The 19,970-nt window shown below is 38.4% G+C and overlaps 1 protein-coding gene across 3 annotated transcripts in view; it reads left to right on the plus strand.

The window, feature by feature from the left end:
- The window catches only part of KCNQ5 (potassium voltage-gated channel subfamily Q member 5), a 620,656-nt gene that overhangs the window by 573,290 nt on the left and 27,396 nt on the right, over positions 1-19,970 (plus strand). For all 3 annotated transcript variants that reach the window (XM_049895397.1, XM_049895406.1, XM_049895414.1), the window contains one exon: positions 10,797-10,905. In XM_049895397.1, coding sequence (XP_049751354.1) covers positions 10,797-10,905 — 109 coding nt within the window. The remainder of the gene's footprint in view (positions 1-10,796; positions 10,906-19,970) is intronic.

Below are 19,970 nucleotides of genomic sequence, written 5' to 3' on the forward strand. Positions count from 1 at the left end.
CTGGTAGGTTATAAGTCCAAATTTAGGGTATCAGCTCCAGGGTAAGGCTTCCTCTCTCTGTCAGCTCTGGAGGAAGATTCCTTGTCATCAATCTTTCCCTGGTCGAAGAGCTACTCAGGTGCAGGGACGCCAGGTCCAAAGGATGTGCTCTGCTCCTGGTGCTGCTTTCTTGGTGGTAGGAGGTCGCCAACTCTCTGCTTGCATCCCTTTCCTTTTATCTCTTGATAAAAGGTGGTGCAGGCCATACCCCAGGGAAACTCCTGTTACCTTGGATCAGGGAGATGACCTGAGTAAGGGTGGTAGTACAATCCCACCCTAATCCTCTCAACATAAAATTACAATCACAAAATGGAGGACAACCACACAATACTGGGAATCACGGCCTAACCACGTTGATACACACATTTTGGGGGTGACATAATTCAATCCATGTACAACCCATCTGTCAACTGGGCTTGATGACCCCTAGTCCAGAGACTTCCAGTCTTCTTCGAGAAGAAGAGACAGCCATATGCCCAAGGGGGTGGAGTAGTCTGCACACAATCTTCCTCATCTTAATTATCCCCCTTGTACCCCCTGAATTCAAAGTTACCTAGTGCTACCAATTCCTGAGACTTTTGAGCATTCCGAAGCACAAGCCTTGTTGTTTCTTAGCTTTTTCCACTGTTGGCATAGAGTTTTCTCTCTAATATCAGCTAGCCAGTTGCCTAACTTGTCCATCTGCTTTCCCATTTCCAGATTTGTGTTGTTGCTGCTTCCACTCCTGTTCTCTCTTTCCTTTATGAGTTTGTGTCTTTTTTTAAAGTATATCATTACTATAGTTTCCGTGTGTTTTTCGGAGGGAACAAGATTAGATGTGTACATTCAGTCTACCATCTTAACCCAAAAGTGAACTTCTGTTTTATGCTAGTTGTTGTTAGCTGCTGTTGAGTGGGCCCTGACTCATGATGACCCCATGCACAATGGAATGAAATGGTGCCCAGTCCTGGGCCATCCTCATAATTGGTTGTGGATCAGACCATTGTGATCGATGGGGTTTTCATTGGTTGATTTTCAGAAGTAGATCTCCAGGCCTTTCTTCTTAGTCTGTCTTAATCTGGAAGTTCCACTGAAACCTGTTCGGCATCCCAGCTACATGCAAGCTTCCAGTGACAGACAAGTGGTGGCTGCACATGAGGTACATTGACCAGGAATCGAACCTGGGTCTCCCACATAGAAGGTGAGAATTCTACCACTAAACCACCTCTGTTGAACTTGTTTTAATTATAAGCATAGCAAATCTTTGTGTGTGTACTGTATCACAATATGAAATGTATTTCTTATTGTGGATGGAAGTCAAAAAAGTTAAAAAACCATTGCCAATAACATGCCAACCATGCCAACAACAAAATAGTCAAGCTCAGTCAAAGGTTAATGGTGTTTGCTCTTAACAATGAGTATCTCCTTTAATGCTCAGAGAGTTTTAAAGGTATATAAGACCTTTTTTCAGAATTTGGTATTCACAGAAAACTAGACCTAATTCTAATGAGGAAAAAAATAATGGAAGCTGCACTTTATTTCTGTTTTAGGTACTAAGACTACTATTCTGGGTCACAAATTTTCTGCTCCACGTCAAAGATGTCATATCACTAAAAAGTAAAATAAAATAAACAGCAAACCAGCTAAACTACACAATATCAATCGGTAATCTTCAGTTGTGCTAATAATATTTGCTACATGAATTACATCAACTTTGGTGAAAATATAAAGGACAATGCAATTACTTGTTCAAATATTAGAAGTAGCTCTTTAACTAGAATATCGCTTTAAAAAGTTCAAAAGGATATATTAATTTTGAAACCAGTGCCTGTTGCAGATATGAATTTCAGACTTTTTTCAATTAAATTTTTTCTATTTTTCAGAATTTTTTCAAATACTGTATTATTTTAATTTTGCAGACTAAAAAAATTAGTAATAATGTGTTTATTAATGCATCAGAAATTCCATATAGCATTATCTTTTATTTCTATGGGAACTCAATGAGATGATTTCCTAATTCTTAATAAGAATTCATTTATAAGCTATTTACTCCAAAATTCCTAGAATTCAGAGTTAATTAATTGTGGCTGAAATATCACAATTTGTCCCTGTAGTGCCAGTAATATACAGTGCTGGGATAAGGTCGTATTTGGAAAAGCACATGGGAATGAAAAATCCAAAAGGAACATATGAAGTTACACTATATCTCACTGTAATATTTACACTACCATTAATATTACATTGTCTCTGAAGACAAAATAAGTCTGGATTACCTTCTTTGCAGGAGTCTGGGTAGCACAAGCAGTTTGCAATCCACTGCTAACCTAAAAGTTGACAGTTCGAACCCACCCAGTGGCTCTGCAGAAGGAGGGCCTGGCAAACTGCTTCCATAAGATTACAGCCAAGAAAACCCTATGAAGTAGTTCTACTCTACAACACATGGGGTCTCCATGAGTTGGATACCAACTTGACAGCAACAAACAACAACCTTTCTTTGCTATAGTAATATGAATTAGAGAGAGAAAGGAGGGAGAGAGATCCCTCTTGCTTTTTGTACAGATGTTAAAATTCTTCTATTAGTTACAATTATAAACTCATTGACTCAAGAATTTAGAGCCGGTCTTTAAGTTGCATTTCAACGTAAAATAAAAAAGTGTGGTATATAATATTTGTTATAATTCAATAAATATTTCCTGAGTTCTACTATAGAAGTTATTCATTCTTTAACTTTCTTTTGCCTCAAGTATTTTCACTGGCTACTGGGAGGAAATCCTACAAAAATTATATAAAAATTAAACATTACATACTTTTTTTCAAAGTAGTATGCTTAGTAATGAATGGTCATCCTTAAAAAAAAAAAGACAAAAAATCCACAGTACAAGAAAGTGAAACTCATGGGATACTAGTCGTCAGTTATACTTTGTAGCCACTAAGATACATAGCGGGTGAGGTATCAATGTCATCCTCAATAAAGTTTAGCTTGCACCTGGAGCAGAGGAGAATGAAGAACACCAAAGACACAAGGAAAATATTAGCCCAAGAGACAGAAAGGACCACATAAACCAGAGATTCCATTAGCCTGAGACCAGAACTAAATGGTGCCCACCTACCACCAATGACCACCCTGACAGTAAACAAAACAGAGAGTTCCTGAAGGAGCAGAAGAAAAGTGGGGTGCAGAACGCAAATTCTGGTAAAAAGACCAGACTTAATGGTCTGACTAAGACTGGAGGAACCCTGGAAGACATGGCCCCCAGATTCTCTGTTAACCCAGAGCTACCAACTCTTCAGACAAAGATTAGACTGGACTGTAAGACATAAAATGATCCTCGTGAAGAGTGTGCTTCTTAGTTCAATTAGATACATGAGACTAAATGGACAGCTCCTGTCTAGAGGTGGGATGATAAGGCAGAAAGGGACAGGAGCTGATTGAATGGACACAAGAAATCCCAAGTGGAAAGGAGGAATGTGCTGTCGCATTATAGAAAGAGCAACTAGAGTCACATAACAATGTGTGTATAAATTTTTGTATGAAAAACTAACTATAAACTTTTGCTTAAAGCACAAAAAAAAAAAAAAAAAAGACTAGCTTGCTTACCATGCTCCGGGCATACTGTTCTAGATGCCGGAGATACATCAGAGAACAAAAACAGATACCACAGTCCCAGACTTAGTGGACCTTACATTCTAATGTTGTTATTGTTGTTTGCTGTGGAGTCGATTCCAACTCATACCGACCCCATAGGACAGAGTAGAACTGCCCCATGAGGTTTCCAAGGCTGTCACCTTTACGAAAGCAGACTACCATATCTTTCTCCCAGGGAGCAGCTAGTGGGTTCAAACCACCATTTTTTCAGTTAGCAGCCAAGCACCTAACCACTGAGTCATGAGGGCTCCATTTTACAGTCTAGGAGGAAGGGTAAATAATAAATAAACAACTAAATTATTTAGTATGTTGGAAGATGACAGGTCCTATGGAAAAAAAGAAAAAAGAGAGCTGGATAAGGAGATACAGATTGGAGTGGGGTGCGAAGGTTTGACGTGGGGCAGGAGTTGCAACCTTAAATAATCCAGTATGTCCTCCTGAAGAGCTGATATTGAAAAGAGACTTAAAGGAGCTAAGGAAGTAGCCAGGAGGCTATCTAAAAAGACAGGAATATTTCAGGAAGAGAGAGGTGGCTGGCTCTTTCAAGAAGCAACTGGGAGGCCTGGGTGGCTAGAGGGGCAAGAGCAAGAAGGAGAGTAATAAGAGATGTGGTCAGACAAGTAAGTGGGGGAGGAAGAAGATCCACAGGGTTTGTAGGCCCTTCTGGACCCTTGGACTTTTACCCTGGAAAAAAATGAGGAACCATTGAAAAGTTGTGAGCCAGAGAGACATGATCTCAATTTTGAAAGAATTGCTGTGCCCTTAATAGCGCAGTAGCCTTAAGCAGGCCTTGAACCTTGCTGAGCTGCAGTTTCTTCATCTGTAAAAGGATTATAATATTTCCAATCTGGCAGAATTATTTTTATAGTTCATATTTGTAAACTACCTCACATAGAAGGGCTAAATAAATTATAACTTTCACTAATAAAATAAAGGACTCAACTTCCTTCCTGTATAGTACTCAAGGCAAAAGCCTTGAATTCAGCTATCCCTGCACGGAAAGTTGAAAAGCCAGGGCCATCTTGACCTCTCAGCTGCCAACTTCTTCAGTGAAGACACTCATCACCTAATATCCAGGGGATAATTCACTAAGTGAGTGAGAACACAGGTCCGATCTGAAACAGATCATGGCAATGGCATAGGACGGGGCAGCAATTCGTTCCATCGTACGTGGGTCACCATGGTCACCATGAGTCAGGGGCCGACCCCATGTCAGGCAACAACAACAATAACCCAATCTCATAGTTAATGTATTTTTGGAATCCTAAATTGAGATATTGTTAAAGTCAAGGGAAATGCTGTCATGGTGCCAGGGGAAAACTTAAGCATTTGTTATGCAAACATGCATTTCATATCTTCTTTGCACCAGGTACCACTGTTCTAGGTGCAGAAGATACATAAATGAGACGGCATGGTCCCTGGCCTCATGAAGCTACTGTCTAGCAAGGAAATAAGCTTATGAACAATCAAATACATTAGTGTGTAAGAACTGTTGTAATAGATATGTGTACACAATTAAAAGAAGAAAGTTTGAGTCAGTGTTGGGTGATGAGGAAGAATTTCATAAAGATGGTAGACTCTTGAAGGGCTTGTAGACAATTGCAGCACTGGATTTAAGGTGCTAAACTCTCCTGTCATGCTGCCCTACATCCCTCTTTGCTTTGAATAAAATAACTGTCAAATTGCAAAATAACGATTTTCAAAGTGACATAAAAGTTATGTGTATTCTGAAATTTAAATGGTTTGTTCTAAATGTTCTGATATTCTCCCCCATTTTTTGGTGCCCCTTGCTATGCTGGTGCCCTATGCATATCATAATCTGTCCATTCCAAACTCAGAAGGGTGGGTGGGATATGCAGACAACATTCCTTGGGAGAGTATCCAAAACGAGGGCAATGATGCTTACAACACCTCAAGAAACTGCTTATAGTTTCTCTGTGGCTGGAGCATGGGATGAAAAGGCCATGATAAGATAGGAGGGCTCCTGGCTATTAGAATAAAGTTCCCTCATGGCAACCAGAGACGTTCAACTTTCGATCTTTGTTGAAAGATTGACTTTAAACGTCAGTTGATGCAAAGGAAAAGAGAGTGGAAGGGAATATGCCAAAATTTAGTATTATTTACCTCAGAGTGTTAGAACCATTTTTTTCTCGTTTTTTTATGATTTAATTTTCAAAGTTTCTACAATGATCATGCATTACTATTATAATGAGAGAAAAACTAAGTTAAAACAAAAGGTATTTGAAAGGAGAAAAGTCTAGGAAAAAATATTTTATCTTGAGCATTTTTCTGGGCTCCTTAGTAATGCCTGGGAGACCCAGTGAGTGTCCTGATGACTTAGCAGTATCTAGCATGCAACAGAAAAATACAGCTATAGCCAAGGACATAGAGAAATGAAATGGTGCTACAGCATCAGAGTCCAAGCAGTTATCCTAAGCTCTAGTTGGATTAAGGGAATTGCCTTTGGACTAGCACGTGGCTAAAACGTAGCCTCTAAATTTAGGATGATATTTAAGGTGTTGGGAATTTATAATGGGGGAGGCGAGAGGTAGAAGGTTATTGAAACACAACCAGCAGCAGAAGGAAAGAACCTTTGGAAAATAGATTACAATTCATGACAGGTTGTAATAAATCAGTGATCGTCGTCATTCTCAATGGCTGTTTTATTGTGTGTTCCCCATAGCATAACCAAATAGAATCATTACAAGCTTCATCTAAATTCCTAAAATAAAAATATATCATGGATTTCTAGCCCCATACTTTTACTGTAAGAAGCATACTACAATAGCATTTGCCTTTAAGTTGTAGAACTTGGAAAGATTTTTTTCTTCATTCTAATTGTTTTCTATTTTTCAAATACTCTGTTGCAAAAAGCATATATTATCTTTGTGGTAGAAAAAACATTCTTATATTTCTTAAGGAACTCTAAAAGAAATACAAATCATTTATACTCTCATGCCCTAGTACAGTTCACTTCATTTTTACATATTTTCTTCAATCGTATTTTTACACAAATAATGCTCACCTTGTACATTTGTTTGCCAGCCACACCTCCCTCCCCCGGCAAGGTATTTTCGTAAGCTATGCTCATCATTTTTACAGCAACATGTAAAAACAAATTGGCGTAGCAGTGCTTATGAAAATACCATGTGGGAGGAGGGCACAGCTGGCAAACAAACGTAGAAGGCGTGTGTTATTTGTGTAAAAATATGGTAGTTGGTTTTCTTTTCACATGTTATACATAATTATCAACATGAGGGTTTAGTTTCATATTTTCATTTTATTGAACATTTAAAAATACTTTCATATTATTACATACTATTCATAATTATCTGTTTCATAGTTGTGTAGTACACAATCATCGTCAAATAGAATAATTTATAGTCTTCTACTTTGGACGTTGACTTTTATATAACTTTCTACAGTAGGCAACAGTGTAATAAATATTATTGCAAGAAGCTTTCTTTTTTTTTCTTCTTGAAATTATTTCCCAGAGAAAACTTCCCTGGAAGATTGCACGGTCTAGTTTTTTGTTTTGTGTTGTTTTTTCCTTAATTTTTATTGGCATAAAAAATTTTGTTCCAATTTACATTGTTACCAAAAATGTCAAAGTGTACAATATTCACCTCAAATTTGCCAGTGTAAATTATTAGTCTTTTGAAAATTAAATAGGTATAAGTCCATACTTTCATATAATTTTTTTTTCCAGTAGGGTTGAATGGTTTTCAGTGATTGTTTGCTACTAATAGTCTCTCCTGACTCATTTATTTGCACATTTATATTTTAGATTGTGATCCATTCAAATAAACTCATGATACATTATAGATATTAAACCTTCCTTATATCTTGGAATTTTTTCTAATCAAGCATTTTTCTTTACACTGTAATTTAGTCATTTCTCCTTTTGAATTTCTTCTATTGCCCCAAGCCTAAGAACATTATCATTTCTCCACAGACATAACAAATGTTTTCTGCTAGGTTTTCAACAATTTAAATTTCTTTGATCCATGAAAATCCAAGCTTCTTGTGTATAATAAAAACAGTAATGACTCCTTTGAGAGAGAAAGAGTGCCTAGACCTGAAAAGAGGGGGATTTCAGTTGGCTGGGAGTGGAAGAAACCAACCGGTGTTCAGACGGCTGAGGGCTTCAGTCTGTAACACTGTGGCTAGACAAAACCTTGTCCCTATATTACCAATTTGTAAAGGGATGTAATTTTTTTTTTCTGTTTTTTTATGATACGGTCATTTCCTGTTGTCTTGTGAGGCACCAAATATTATCTCAAATTGTTTTTGTGGAAAATATGCCAGTGGCACCAGGGGAAACACAGAGAAAGGCAGATTTGTCAAACACACTCTTCACTCTGGCCGAGGGAACCCAGGGGATATCACTTTCCCACCTACAATCAGTGGTCCTTACCCTTGACTGTGCATTAGATTCCTCTGGGGAACTTAGGGGGAAAAAAAAAAACTCTAGTTTCTAATGTTACCGGGATTGGGTAAGTCCTGGATATCAGAATTTTTTTGAAAAAGCTCCTCAGGTGATTCTAATATGCAGCCAAGATCAAAAACCATTGTAATCATTTTGTCAAGAAATGTCAAAAAGGAATCTAATCTGAAATAAGAGGTAGCCAAGAAAAAGAACTAGAAACTGCCTTTCTGTCTTTCATCAATATCTGGACCTTGATGATGAAATTTCATAGTGGACACGGAAAAGCGGTCTTTGGCCATCACCAAGTTACTGTGTCTCACTTTCATAATCTCTAAAACAGGCAATAATAATAATAGATACCTCTTGGGATTTTATGGCAATTAATTAGAGCTCTTGGCACGTAATTAGATTTTCCTTAAAAACCTCTTATTTGTATTATTACCATCAACATTATCGTCCTTGAGTGAAAAGTTAAAAACCATGAAGAAAAGTCTTCCCAACTAAGACCAAGGTGGGTTCAAATTGGAGGAAGAAGTCATGAACAACTCCTGGAAGAACATTAGCTAACTTTGGGCGTGATGTTTACTGGGTAAAAGGGCTGTTTTGTGTGGGTGATCAATCAAGCAAATTGGGCCAGCTACCCTAGATGTCATCTCTGAGTCAGAACTATCAGAGAGTTCATTTGTGGCCAACTTCTCTGGAGAGAGTAGGGACATGGACAGCCTGCACCCATCAGGCAATATATGTTGGGAACTCTTGCCCCTGCTCTCTCGAGACTTGTTTTGTGCCACTATTAAACCCTGAACACATTCTGATTCTAAGTAATACAATTTAAAGGGCTTTAGAACCTCAGGGAACTGGATTTTATTAACACACACTGCAACTTACTAGCTCCACTTACCAGCTACATGGCCTCAGGCAAAGTACTTACTCTCTCTGAGCCTCAATTTCCGCATCTGAACACCGGGCATAATAATACCAGCGACTTTGTAGACTCCCCCTAAGTATGAAAACTAATATATGCAGAAGTGTCAATAGTGATAATAATAGCAACCCCTCATTGGATTTATGCCAGAGAGTGGTTGCTGTTATTATCACTATTGTAAAGTGGTAGTTATGCCTATCCACCTTACTAGGCTTGAGGGCAAGAAGGCTGGAGAAGATGCATCTACATGTATTCCATCATCTCTTCCCCACACCACCATCTCCACTCCCAGCACACAGTAAACTGAATAAACACTCAGTAAAAATTTAAATATAAGTCGAATTAAATGGGACACCAAATGCATTCAAAATATGAGTGTCTCAATGAACGGATCTCCAATAGCCTATCAAGGTTTTGAACCCAACCAGGACAGCCCATGGTAAAGTCCCTCCCTTTTGTGACTTAGCAAACGAACACTGGGAAGAGCAAAGGGGAGACAGAAAGCACTAATTAGTCCTTTAGTGTATGTCAGCTTTCAAAGAAGTTTGGACCATATAAAAATGGTATTTGGAGGCTATATAATTCATCTCTCATGAGTGTGTTTTCATCACTTTGTTGACTTTTTATTACAAAGGTAATACATGTTCATTGCAGCAATGTTAGAAAATATAGCTTAGCAAAAAAAAAAGAACAATTTTTAGTCCCAGATAGATCAATATACAGATCTTTTTAACATATTTTTACATTTTTCCAGTCATTAATTTTCAACATCATTTTAACAGCTTCATAATATTTTACTCTATAGACCTACCAATATTTATTTAACTTGTATCCTGTTGTTGTTTTGTGCTGTTGAGCCATTTCCAACTCACAGCAACCCTATAGGACAGAGTAGAACTGCCCCATACGGTTTCCTAGGCTGTAATCTTTATAGAAGCAGATCGCCAGGTCTTTTCTCCCTAAGAGCCGCTGACAGGTTCAAACCACTGACTTTTCAGTTAGCAGCTGAGCACTTAACCGTTGTGCCGCCAGGGCTCATTAACTCATGTTCTACTACTGGAATTTTAACTGGTTTTCAATATTTTTTATTTTGAAAACAGCCTCAATGATAGTTTATTCCTTACTGATTTTATAAAGCCTTCCCAATTTGACAATTATCCAACCCTGCCCGCTTTCCAAACTTTGCAATGAACCTCAAAGTAAATTTGCTCAGTTTATGAGGAATTGATTTTCTTATTCAAACTACAAATCTGCCTTCAGCTTTGGCTTTGCTATCTTAAGCAAACTCTGTCCTGGACTTCCGCATCTAGGAACTGATAAGTAGTCAGCCTTCTTGGGTCTGGCTGCTTAGCTCACTTGTTCAGGGTGTGGAACTAATAGGGACATGGTCATGGGATTCAGTGTCCGTATATACAGGCTAGTAAGTTAAGTGTCTAAACACACTTTCCCTAGCTCCAAACAGCTGTCATTTAAATACTAGCTGTTAATTTCACAAGAACCAGGCAAAAGATCATGGGTGGATCAACACAAATTTATCACCACTACTGGAAAGACTGTGTCAACAGCTTAATCTTCCCCTGGAAAACATTTTTTTTAAGTATTCGTGTCAAATCACATAAAATTGGTGAGATTGTAGAAAAGGAAGAAAGAATAATATTGGGAAAAACAATTGGCTAGACTCAGACCTCGGTTTACAAGCATTCCTATGTGAGACAAATTCAGCAGCATGTTTTAAATTGCTGGCTTGTTGTTTCTTAACTGGCACTTCTCTCTTGCAGCTGACACAGCTCTTGGCACTGATGATGTATATGATGAGAAAGGATGCCAGTGTGATGTATCAGTAGAAGACCTCACCCCACCGCTTAAAACTGTTATTCGAGCCATCAGGTTGGTAAAAACCTTTGATAAAAATGATTGAGAAACCTAAAAAAATAAAACAAACCTAATGCTGTCCAGCTGATTCTGACTCATTGAGACCTTATAGGACAGAGAAGAACTGCCCTGTAGGGTTACCAAGGCTGTAATCTTTTACAGAAGCCGATTGTCACATCTTTCTCCTAAGTAGTGGTTGGTTCGAACCACCACCAGTTTGGTTTGCAGCCAAGTGCTTTAACCACTGTGTCGCCAGGGTTCCTTCATTCAGAGACCTACTACTGGTTATTTGAATTACTGTGTTGATAAATTTTTTCCCTTACGGGTAAATCTCCTGGAATAACTAGTTTCACTTTCCTATTCATCCACATGCCTATTAAATTTTGAAATTTTTTGTCTTAATACAAAACTCTGCTGTGTTCAACACAAAGTATGTTACAAAAGGTGGGTGAAATTTGAAAAGCCAAGCCATGCCAGAGAGCTTACATGAGAATTGGCTTATCATGTGAATTCGTTACTTTAAGGACATTTAGTTTTATAGATACAACTGGATTTTTTTAATTATTTTCATGACTTGATGCTCCAATCCATGTTCAGTATTTTGAATCAAAAAAAAAAAAAAGACCCTTTCGGTCATTTTCAAATAGGTTGAGTTCTGAAAATGGGAAACAAAGTGTTTTGCAATGACTTGCTCCCATTTTGCTGAAATGTTAACTTTTAAAAGCAGATCTTAATATGTTTCCTCAACTGATGGCCAAGAGCTAAGAAAGTCACTCAGAGCAGCTTACATTTTGGACCACTCTCCCCGGCCACCCCCCCAAAAAAAATCCAGGTTCTGGACTATACTAACTGCTTCACGTTCAACATTCAGCCTGCCCAGTTTAATCCCTTTGGGAGAATTTGTACCTATCGGGGAATACTGAATATATTACAAAGAAATATCTCTGCTCTTTTTGGCTTTTTCTGCCTCTTACCAAAAAACCAAAGGAAAAGTTTAAAATATCTGAACCAATTTAACTATTCTTTCTAATCCCAGCTATCAGTATGATTATTTCCATTTTTTGTTAGTTGTTTGGTATCAAGTTAGATATTGCCTTTCTCTATGATTGAAGTCACGAGGAAGCAGAAATTTTTTATAAAGATTCTGGTAAATGTTTGGGGGGCAAAGAAAATCATGGTATGATGAATATATGTGTATTCCAGAAGTTGTTTTAAAACTCATCTGTAACAGCAGCCTAAAAACAAGTGAAGTAAAGCCCAGTTACTTCCCATGAGAACCCTCAAGAAACCAACCCTATGTGTGGGGAGACCACACTTTCTTAATTTGCCCTGGAGAGTCCCATATTATGCCTCTTGTCTCGTCATAATTATTAATAACATTCTCTGTCTTTCTCAAAGTGCCATGATTTGAGCAACAAATTATATGGTCACTGTACCCCTGGGGAACCTAGGGATGTTTTAAGCCCAGAAAACCCAAGAATATGTATTAAAATGATGCCTGAAGCTTCCAGTTAAAGCAACAGAAAGGATCCAGAACTGCACTGTGCAATACAGTAGCCACTGGCCACACGTGGCTATTTAAACTTGAACTAATTAAAATTAAAGAAAATTTTAATTCAGTTCATCCATTGCACTACCATGTTTCAAGCGCTTGATAGCCACAGGTGGTTAGTGGCTACTGTATTAGATTGAGAAGATATAGAACATTTCCATCATTTGCAGAAAGTTCTCCTGGACATGGCTGGTCTAGAAGTCACCGTGAAATTCTTTACATGCGTTAATTATATCCATCAAAGACCCTAAAATAAAGATGGGACAATTCAGTCCGTAGATTAGTCTGACCTGCAGCAAGTACCATAAAATCTTATCTAGTGGGAGCAGATTAGGTTTCCTAAATGTCATACTTAACCCAGTTGTGTGTCATTTCCCAAGACCTTCTGCAGCTTTCTGCATTTGCCTCACCACCTATAAAAAGAATTTTGATCTGCAAGGAAGAAAATGAAATAGATTTATTTTGCTAGCTTAGCAGTGTAGCAGCCACTTAAGATTTACTTTATTATGCCTTCCTCTTGAAACTTGACCGATTTTTGTAAAGTCCTTTGCAGAATTTCTTTGCTTTTCAGAACTCTTTCTTCCTCCTTATTTTTTAACAAAATTTTATTACTTACAGGTCTATCATTTTTGTGGGTTTCTGAAGCTTTGTGCCTCCTACTTTGTGACACTTGAGGGAAGGGATGTTTTTCTCCCCCATAACCTGATTCTGCTCCCTGGGTTTTTTTTGTTTTAGTTTTTTGGGTGTTTTTATATATTTATATATATATATATATATAATTTTAAGTTCCTTTTGAAATTATAGGGTTCTATAAAAACATAATAGATACATTCAATAGTTTAATAATTTAATTGGAACTCTTTGACTCTATATAGTGTTTAATTTCTAAAGATATTTGATTAAAAGACCGACAAATACAATTAGCACATCTGAAAATGAGTTTATGGGTTTAAGCACTGAGTCTTACGCAAAAGGGACTTTTCCTGAGGAGTTCAATTACATAAATAAGTTCAAGGTCAGTTGGTCAGATTTTTTTGCCAGAAGATGCCCATCTTTTGCACCTCACCTGAAAAGATATTTTATATGTATATTACACATTGCAGGTATGAACTATCTATTACTTTTCTCTAAAATTGTGCCTTTATTTTGGCATTTTCCTTGTTATGTTTTGGTTGTTTGATTGTTTAATATGAACACTTGAATAGGCCTTTTGTATTTCAGTAATTCTTACAATAGTAGTTTCTCATAAAAGCTAAATTAAAATGTGTAACCGAAAATATGTATTTCACTGCAAGGATAAGAGTATAGAAAATAATATTATTACATTCACAAAGAGCGAAGAAGAAAATCTTATTTTCATTTATTAAGACTTATTACTTGTCACCTTTTTCTAGTTACTTTTGAGAATAAAGATTTCTCAGGCAACGAGATGATTTAGGGCAGACTCCAAACTTGTCTGGATCGTATTTCTCAAATGAACTTGGAGACTTTTTTAAATGAGTAATGTCACTTATTAATTTTATGTAGTAAAAAACAACTGTTCTTAAACTATTTCCAAAACATGTTTTTTACTCATAAGAAAACTTAGCTTTGTACATTTCTTCCAGGATTACCACAGATTTTTCTCAAAATGTTATTTTGTGGACTTGTAGGAAGTAGTTGAAAATGTGTTTTCAAAATTCATCTCTGAGAGTGGAGACTATACTTATTTTTAACAAAATCTCTGTATCTTGTATCTTAGTTATCTAGTCCTGCAATGACAGAAATACAAGTGAATGGCTTTAACAAACAGAAATTTATTTTCTCACAGTTTAGGAGGCTAGAAGTCCGAATTCTGAGTGCTGGCTGTTAAGTGAAGGCTTTCTCTCTGTGTCAGCTCTGGAGGAAGGTCCTTATCTCTCCAGCCTCTGTTTCCTGGTTCCTTGGAGATCTCCATGTGTCTCAGGATCTATCTTACCCCATCTTTCTTCTGCTTACTTGATTAATCTGTTTTATATCTCAAAAGAGATTGACTGAAAATACACCCTACACTAATCCTGCCTCCTTAACATAACAAAGACAACCCAATCCCAAGTGGGATTGTAACCACAAGCATAGAATTTAGGATTTACAACACATATTTTGGGCAGACACAGTTCAATCCATAATATCTTGTTAATGATTCAGTTCAAACGATGTTAGGTTTCCTTTCATCCACTCACAGAGATTAGTTTCTAAAAGGAAAGATAAAATTATTAGGGAAGTAAAGTAATAAGCAAATTGATAAACTCTAGAACATTCTGGAAACCCTGGTGGCGTAGTGGTTAAGTGCTACAGCTGCTAACCAAAAGGTTCTACTCATTTGCTCTTATTTATATCATGGTAACACAGCAGTTTTCCTATCACTGTTTGAAAAATATTTTCTTAAGCACAACATCAAAATCTTCAGATGAAAAATTTTAAAACCCATCAGTTACCTGGATATGTTCCTTCAAAATGTCAAGCAGCTGAATATTTGGGGATATCTGAAGGAACTGACTAACTGTTACCCCTCCTCCTACTACTTGGCATCATGTAGACACTACAAAAGTATGACTCTCGGGCAAAATTTCATGCAAAAATTAATATGTCTTATTTGGAATAATAAATAGAATTTTGAAAGTCATATCCAAAACAACCAGAAAAGGATCTCAGAATAATATTTGTTAATACAAAAGAAATTGTGTTATAACTTGTTTTCCTGTACTGAATTAGCTAGATAATTTCTCAGATGTGCACACCAAGGCAACATATAAGTGCTGTGTAAAGGATGGGCATTTGGGGAAAGAGCTTTGTCTGTTTAGATGACACAATGCAAAGCTTACACACTTCTTACCAGTATCTTTTTGGTAGAAGTACTACATCTAGGACGGAGGCCACTCTTAATGAGATCCTCAACAACAATTTTTCTCTCATTAGCTTGTTTTATACAATCATGTTTTCTGTCAATCATCAAGAAACAAATCAAATTTATTGTACAACCCATTCTTCTTATGAAGATAATCAGAATAACCCAATGGAGATTACTCATTATTTTGAAGAGAAATGGCTGGGAAACTGTTGACTATATCATGTGCTTAACTTCTCTTAATACCTCCATGCAAAAATCGTCATGCCTGCTCTGTTTTACTCTATGCAGTCTTTTCCTGTCCAGGCCAAAACAAATAAAACTTGAAGATTTATTAAAGAAGAATTATTTGGTTGAAGCCGCAGCTTGACTTTACACTGGCACCATTAGTTGGTTCTGCCCTGGCTTTGCCCTTTCCCCAGAGCAGGTTAGGAAAGGTAGTCTAAGGAACGTGGCAACCTCTGTGTGCCTTTGGGTAACTCAGGTCACCTCCTTGTGCTTGCATGTCCTTAATGGTGAAGTGAGGATAGTAATAGTATTTACCTCATAGGGTTGTGGCAAGGACTAAATTAATTAAATTTTCAAAGCACTTGGAAGGGTATCTGGCACATGGTAAGCACTGTGTAAATGCACTATAATTATCCTTACTTTGTCTAGGCTCCTTAGTGCCTTCCCAGCATGCTGCTTCCAATGCCTATCCTCTGCTCTGTCCAGGTAGACCCTCTCCTCTCAGAGCTCCACCTACTCCCGTGGGGAGTCACCTGAGAGGAGCACTCCTTTCACTCTTCTGAGGGGTGCTCCCAACTTTCAAATGCTTACAGCCTTGTCTGCCTGCACCTTTTCCCCAGAAAGCACTCAATGTTGCCTCCTGACATTACCTCCTTACCACCTGGGCAGGGACATTACTTGGAGTAGTCACTTAGGGCTGGAAGAGCAATTTTTACCCCAATCATAAGGCAATGTTACTAGTAGATCTCTCCAACTTCCTCCTCAGGATGAGCTTGCTGCTTCCTAGGGATCTTCTCAAGGAGTTAGGGTGCAGTGAGAAGTAGAAGTTACCCTCTTTTCTCCCTGCTCCACCCCACGCAGAGGCCTGACTATAAACTCTTTTAAAGATTCCCCCCAGGAGGTCAGTTCATGCACTCAAAAAACACTTGCTGAGCTTCTCCTCTGCACCAGGCACAGGGATAAAAGTTAACAAGAAAGATGAACCTCTGCTTAGAGTCTTGAGGGGCAACCAGAAAAGTAGAGTCAGTTGTAACATAGAGTAACGTGTCACTGCAATAATAGAGGTGGAGGATGGTGTAAGCAGATGTAAGATCAGCACTTATGTGGGAGGTAGCATTCCAGAAGGCATCCTGGAAGAAAGAGTATCCAAGCAGAGATCTGGTGGACAAATAGGTACTGGGGAGCAGAGGGATGCTTAGGCAGAGGGAGCTGCAATTACAAAGAACCAGAGGTGAAGTTAGAGATAAAAACCATGTGCACTGGTAGAAGACAGAGGATGAGGAAAGTAGAGATTAGACTGGAGAGAGGAACAGGAATCCAAAGGCTTTTAAGTACAGAATTAAATTTATCAGATTGGTGCTTTTGATTTTAAACTTTAGATAGATGACTCTGATTGTAGTGTGAAGAATGGATTGGAAAGAGGGGACTATAATTGTAACAATAACTGTATCTGTTGGAACCTGAGCCAAGCAACCATGATGAAGAGTAGTGAAGGAAGGATTTCAGAGATCTTAGGAGATAGAAGGAGTCCCCGGGTGGCACAAATGGTTTGCATTGGTCTACTTACAAACCTGGATGTTCTAACCCGCCCAGCAGCACCATGGAAGGAAGGCCTGGTGGTCTGCATCCATAAAGATTACAGCTAAGAAAACTCTATGAAGCAATTCTACTCTGTAGCTCATGGGGTCGCCATGAGTGAGAGTCAGGTTCAGTGTATAAGAAATAACAGAATTTGTATACTTACTGGTGGGAGAGGATGGAGCGAAAGAGCTGGAGTAATCAGGGATGGTACATCTGGGAGCAGAGGGTGCATTATTGTGAGAATTGAGTTTGAGGGGTCACAGTGGGGCCCAGCGAGGAGATGGATGTCTGGATCTGAAGCCCAGGAGAAACATCTGAGTTGCAGACAAACTTTTGGTAATCATCCGCACAGAGAGAGATGGTTTACAAAAGTCTCACCCCAAGAGGCGTGTGCAAGTATAAAGAGAAGGTGGCCAACACAGAATTCTAAGGCTCACAGGCATATAAGAGGCTGTGGAGGAAAGAAGGCTGTAGAGGAGACAAATTTGGAGCAGCCAGACAGATGGAAAAGCAGCAGAGCATGGTATAAGACGAGTCAAAGGAGGAGAGGGTTTCAAGGAAGAAGCAGTGGTAAACTGCGTTCAGGGCTACTAAGTGGTTGAAGAAAAAAAGTAAGCAAGTCCTCTGAAGTGGCAACAAGGAGGTCATCAGTGCCTCTGGGGAGAAATTCGGTAGAAGGGTAGGGTTTGAAGCCAGATTGTAAACAGCACACTTTTCAAAATTATCAGAATCTTTCACTCAAATATGAACATAGATGAGACATGAAGAGTCACTTTATAACTAGCCGAGACTTATCAACTCTTCTAAAATAGCTCAGATCTGATCGGCGAAGTGAAGAAGCACTGATGATATTTCAGAGCTCCTGAGATGGGTATGCAAATCAGGCCTCACAGTAACCCTGAGCTAGAGGATAAGATTTTCCGGTTCTCTTTCCCTTGTGAGCTTCCTATTCTGAAGAGGCACCTGCGGGACCATTCTCTTGACCATTCCCTCAAATGCAATTTCAACTCTGGATCCTTCTTAAATCTCACTTTATACTTCAGACAAGAATACTCCACAAAAAAGACCAGAGGCACAGGTTTGCCCTCGTGGGTTTTGTTAAATCTACAAGCTGTTTAACCATCGCCAGTTCTGAATTTTACTTATGGCATCTCTGCTATTTTAGCCGAGGTGATGAGTCTTTGTTTGCAAATAACTATGAAGACATTCTTGACAGCCAAGTCTATGACATGTTAAAGTAAAGGATGCTGCTAGAGGAACATTTTATGGGTTGTTTAGCACATATTTTAAAAATCAGCCAATATATTCCCTGGAATATTCCTTTTATTTTGAAGATAATTATGTGTGGCCACATTCCGCTTTGAGGCTGCAATAAATTAGGGTTTTCATTGAGAACACACTTATTTCATGTTGTTTTTGGGTCCCATTGAGTTGATTCCAACTCGTAGCAACCCTGTGTACAACAGAGCATAACACTGCACCATCCTCACATTGGTTGATATGTTTGAGCCCGTTGTTGCAGCCACTGTGTCAATCCACCCCGTTGAGGGTCTTCCTCTTTTTCACTGACCCTCTACTTTACCAAGCATGATGTCCTTTTTCAGGGATTGGTTCCACCTGATAACATGTCCAAAGAAAGTGAGACAAAGTCTTACCATTCTTACTTCTAAGGAGCATTCTGGCTGTACTTCTCCCAAGACGGATTTATTCATTCTTCTGGCAGTCCACAGTATATTCAGTGTTCTTTGATTCTTCTTCGGTCTTCCTTATTCATTGTCCAGCTTTCACATGCATATGAGGCAGTTGAAAATACCATCGCTTGGGTCAGGTACACCTTAGTCCTCAAGGTGACAACTTTGCTTTTTAACACTTTAAAGTGGTCTTTTGCAACCGATTTGCCCAATGCTATACATCATTTGATTTCTTGACTGCTGCTTCCCTGTGCATTGATTGTGGATTCAAGTAAAATGAAGTCCTTGACAACTTCAATCTTTTCTTCATTTATCATGATGTTATTTTACTGGTCCAGTTGTGAGGATTTTTGTTTTCTTTATGTTGAGGCGTAATCCCTACTGAAGGCTGTAGTCTTTGACCTTCATCAGTAAGTGCTTCAAGTTTTCTTTGTTTTCAGTAAGTAAAGTGCCATCTGCATATCCCAGTTGTTCATGAGTCTTGCACCAATCCTCTTGCCACTTTCTTCATATAGTCCAACTTCTTGGATTATTTGCTCAGCATACCGATTGAATAAGTATGGTGAAAGGCTGTATATAACCCTGACGCACACCTTTCCTGACTTAAACCATGTGGTATCCCCTTGTTCTGTTTGAATGACTGCCTCTTGGTCTATGTACAGGTTCCTCAGGAGCACAATTAAGTATTCTGGAATTCCCATTCTTCTCAGTGTTATCCATAATTTGCTATGATCCACACAAGTAAATGCCTTTACATAGTCAATAAAACACAGGTAAATATCTTTCTGGTATTCTCTACTTTTTCAGCCAAGATCCGTCTGACATCAGCAGTGATATTCCTTGTTCCACATCCACTTCTGAATCCGCCTTGAATTTCTGGCAGTTCCCTGTCAATGTACTGCTGTAACCATTTTTTAATTGTCTTCAGCAAAATTTTACTTGCATATGATATTATTTGAAAATTTCCACATTCTGTCGGATCACCTTTCTTTGGAATGGACCCACATATGGATATCTTTTCCAATTGTTTGGCCATGTAGCTGTCTTCCAAATTTCTTGGCATAGATGAGTGACTGCTTCCAGCATTGCATCCATTTATTAAAACATCTCAATTAGTATTCCGTCAATTCCCGGAACCTTGTTTTTCACCAATGCCTTCAGT

Source organism: Elephas maximus, chromosome 1 (assembly GCF_024166365.1).
Source record: "Elephas maximus indicus isolate mEleMax1 chromosome 1, mEleMax1 primary haplotype, whole genome shotgun sequence".
Classification (NCBI taxonomy): domain Eukaryota; kingdom Metazoa; phylum Chordata; class Mammalia; order Proboscidea; family Elephantidae; genus Elephas; species Elephas maximus.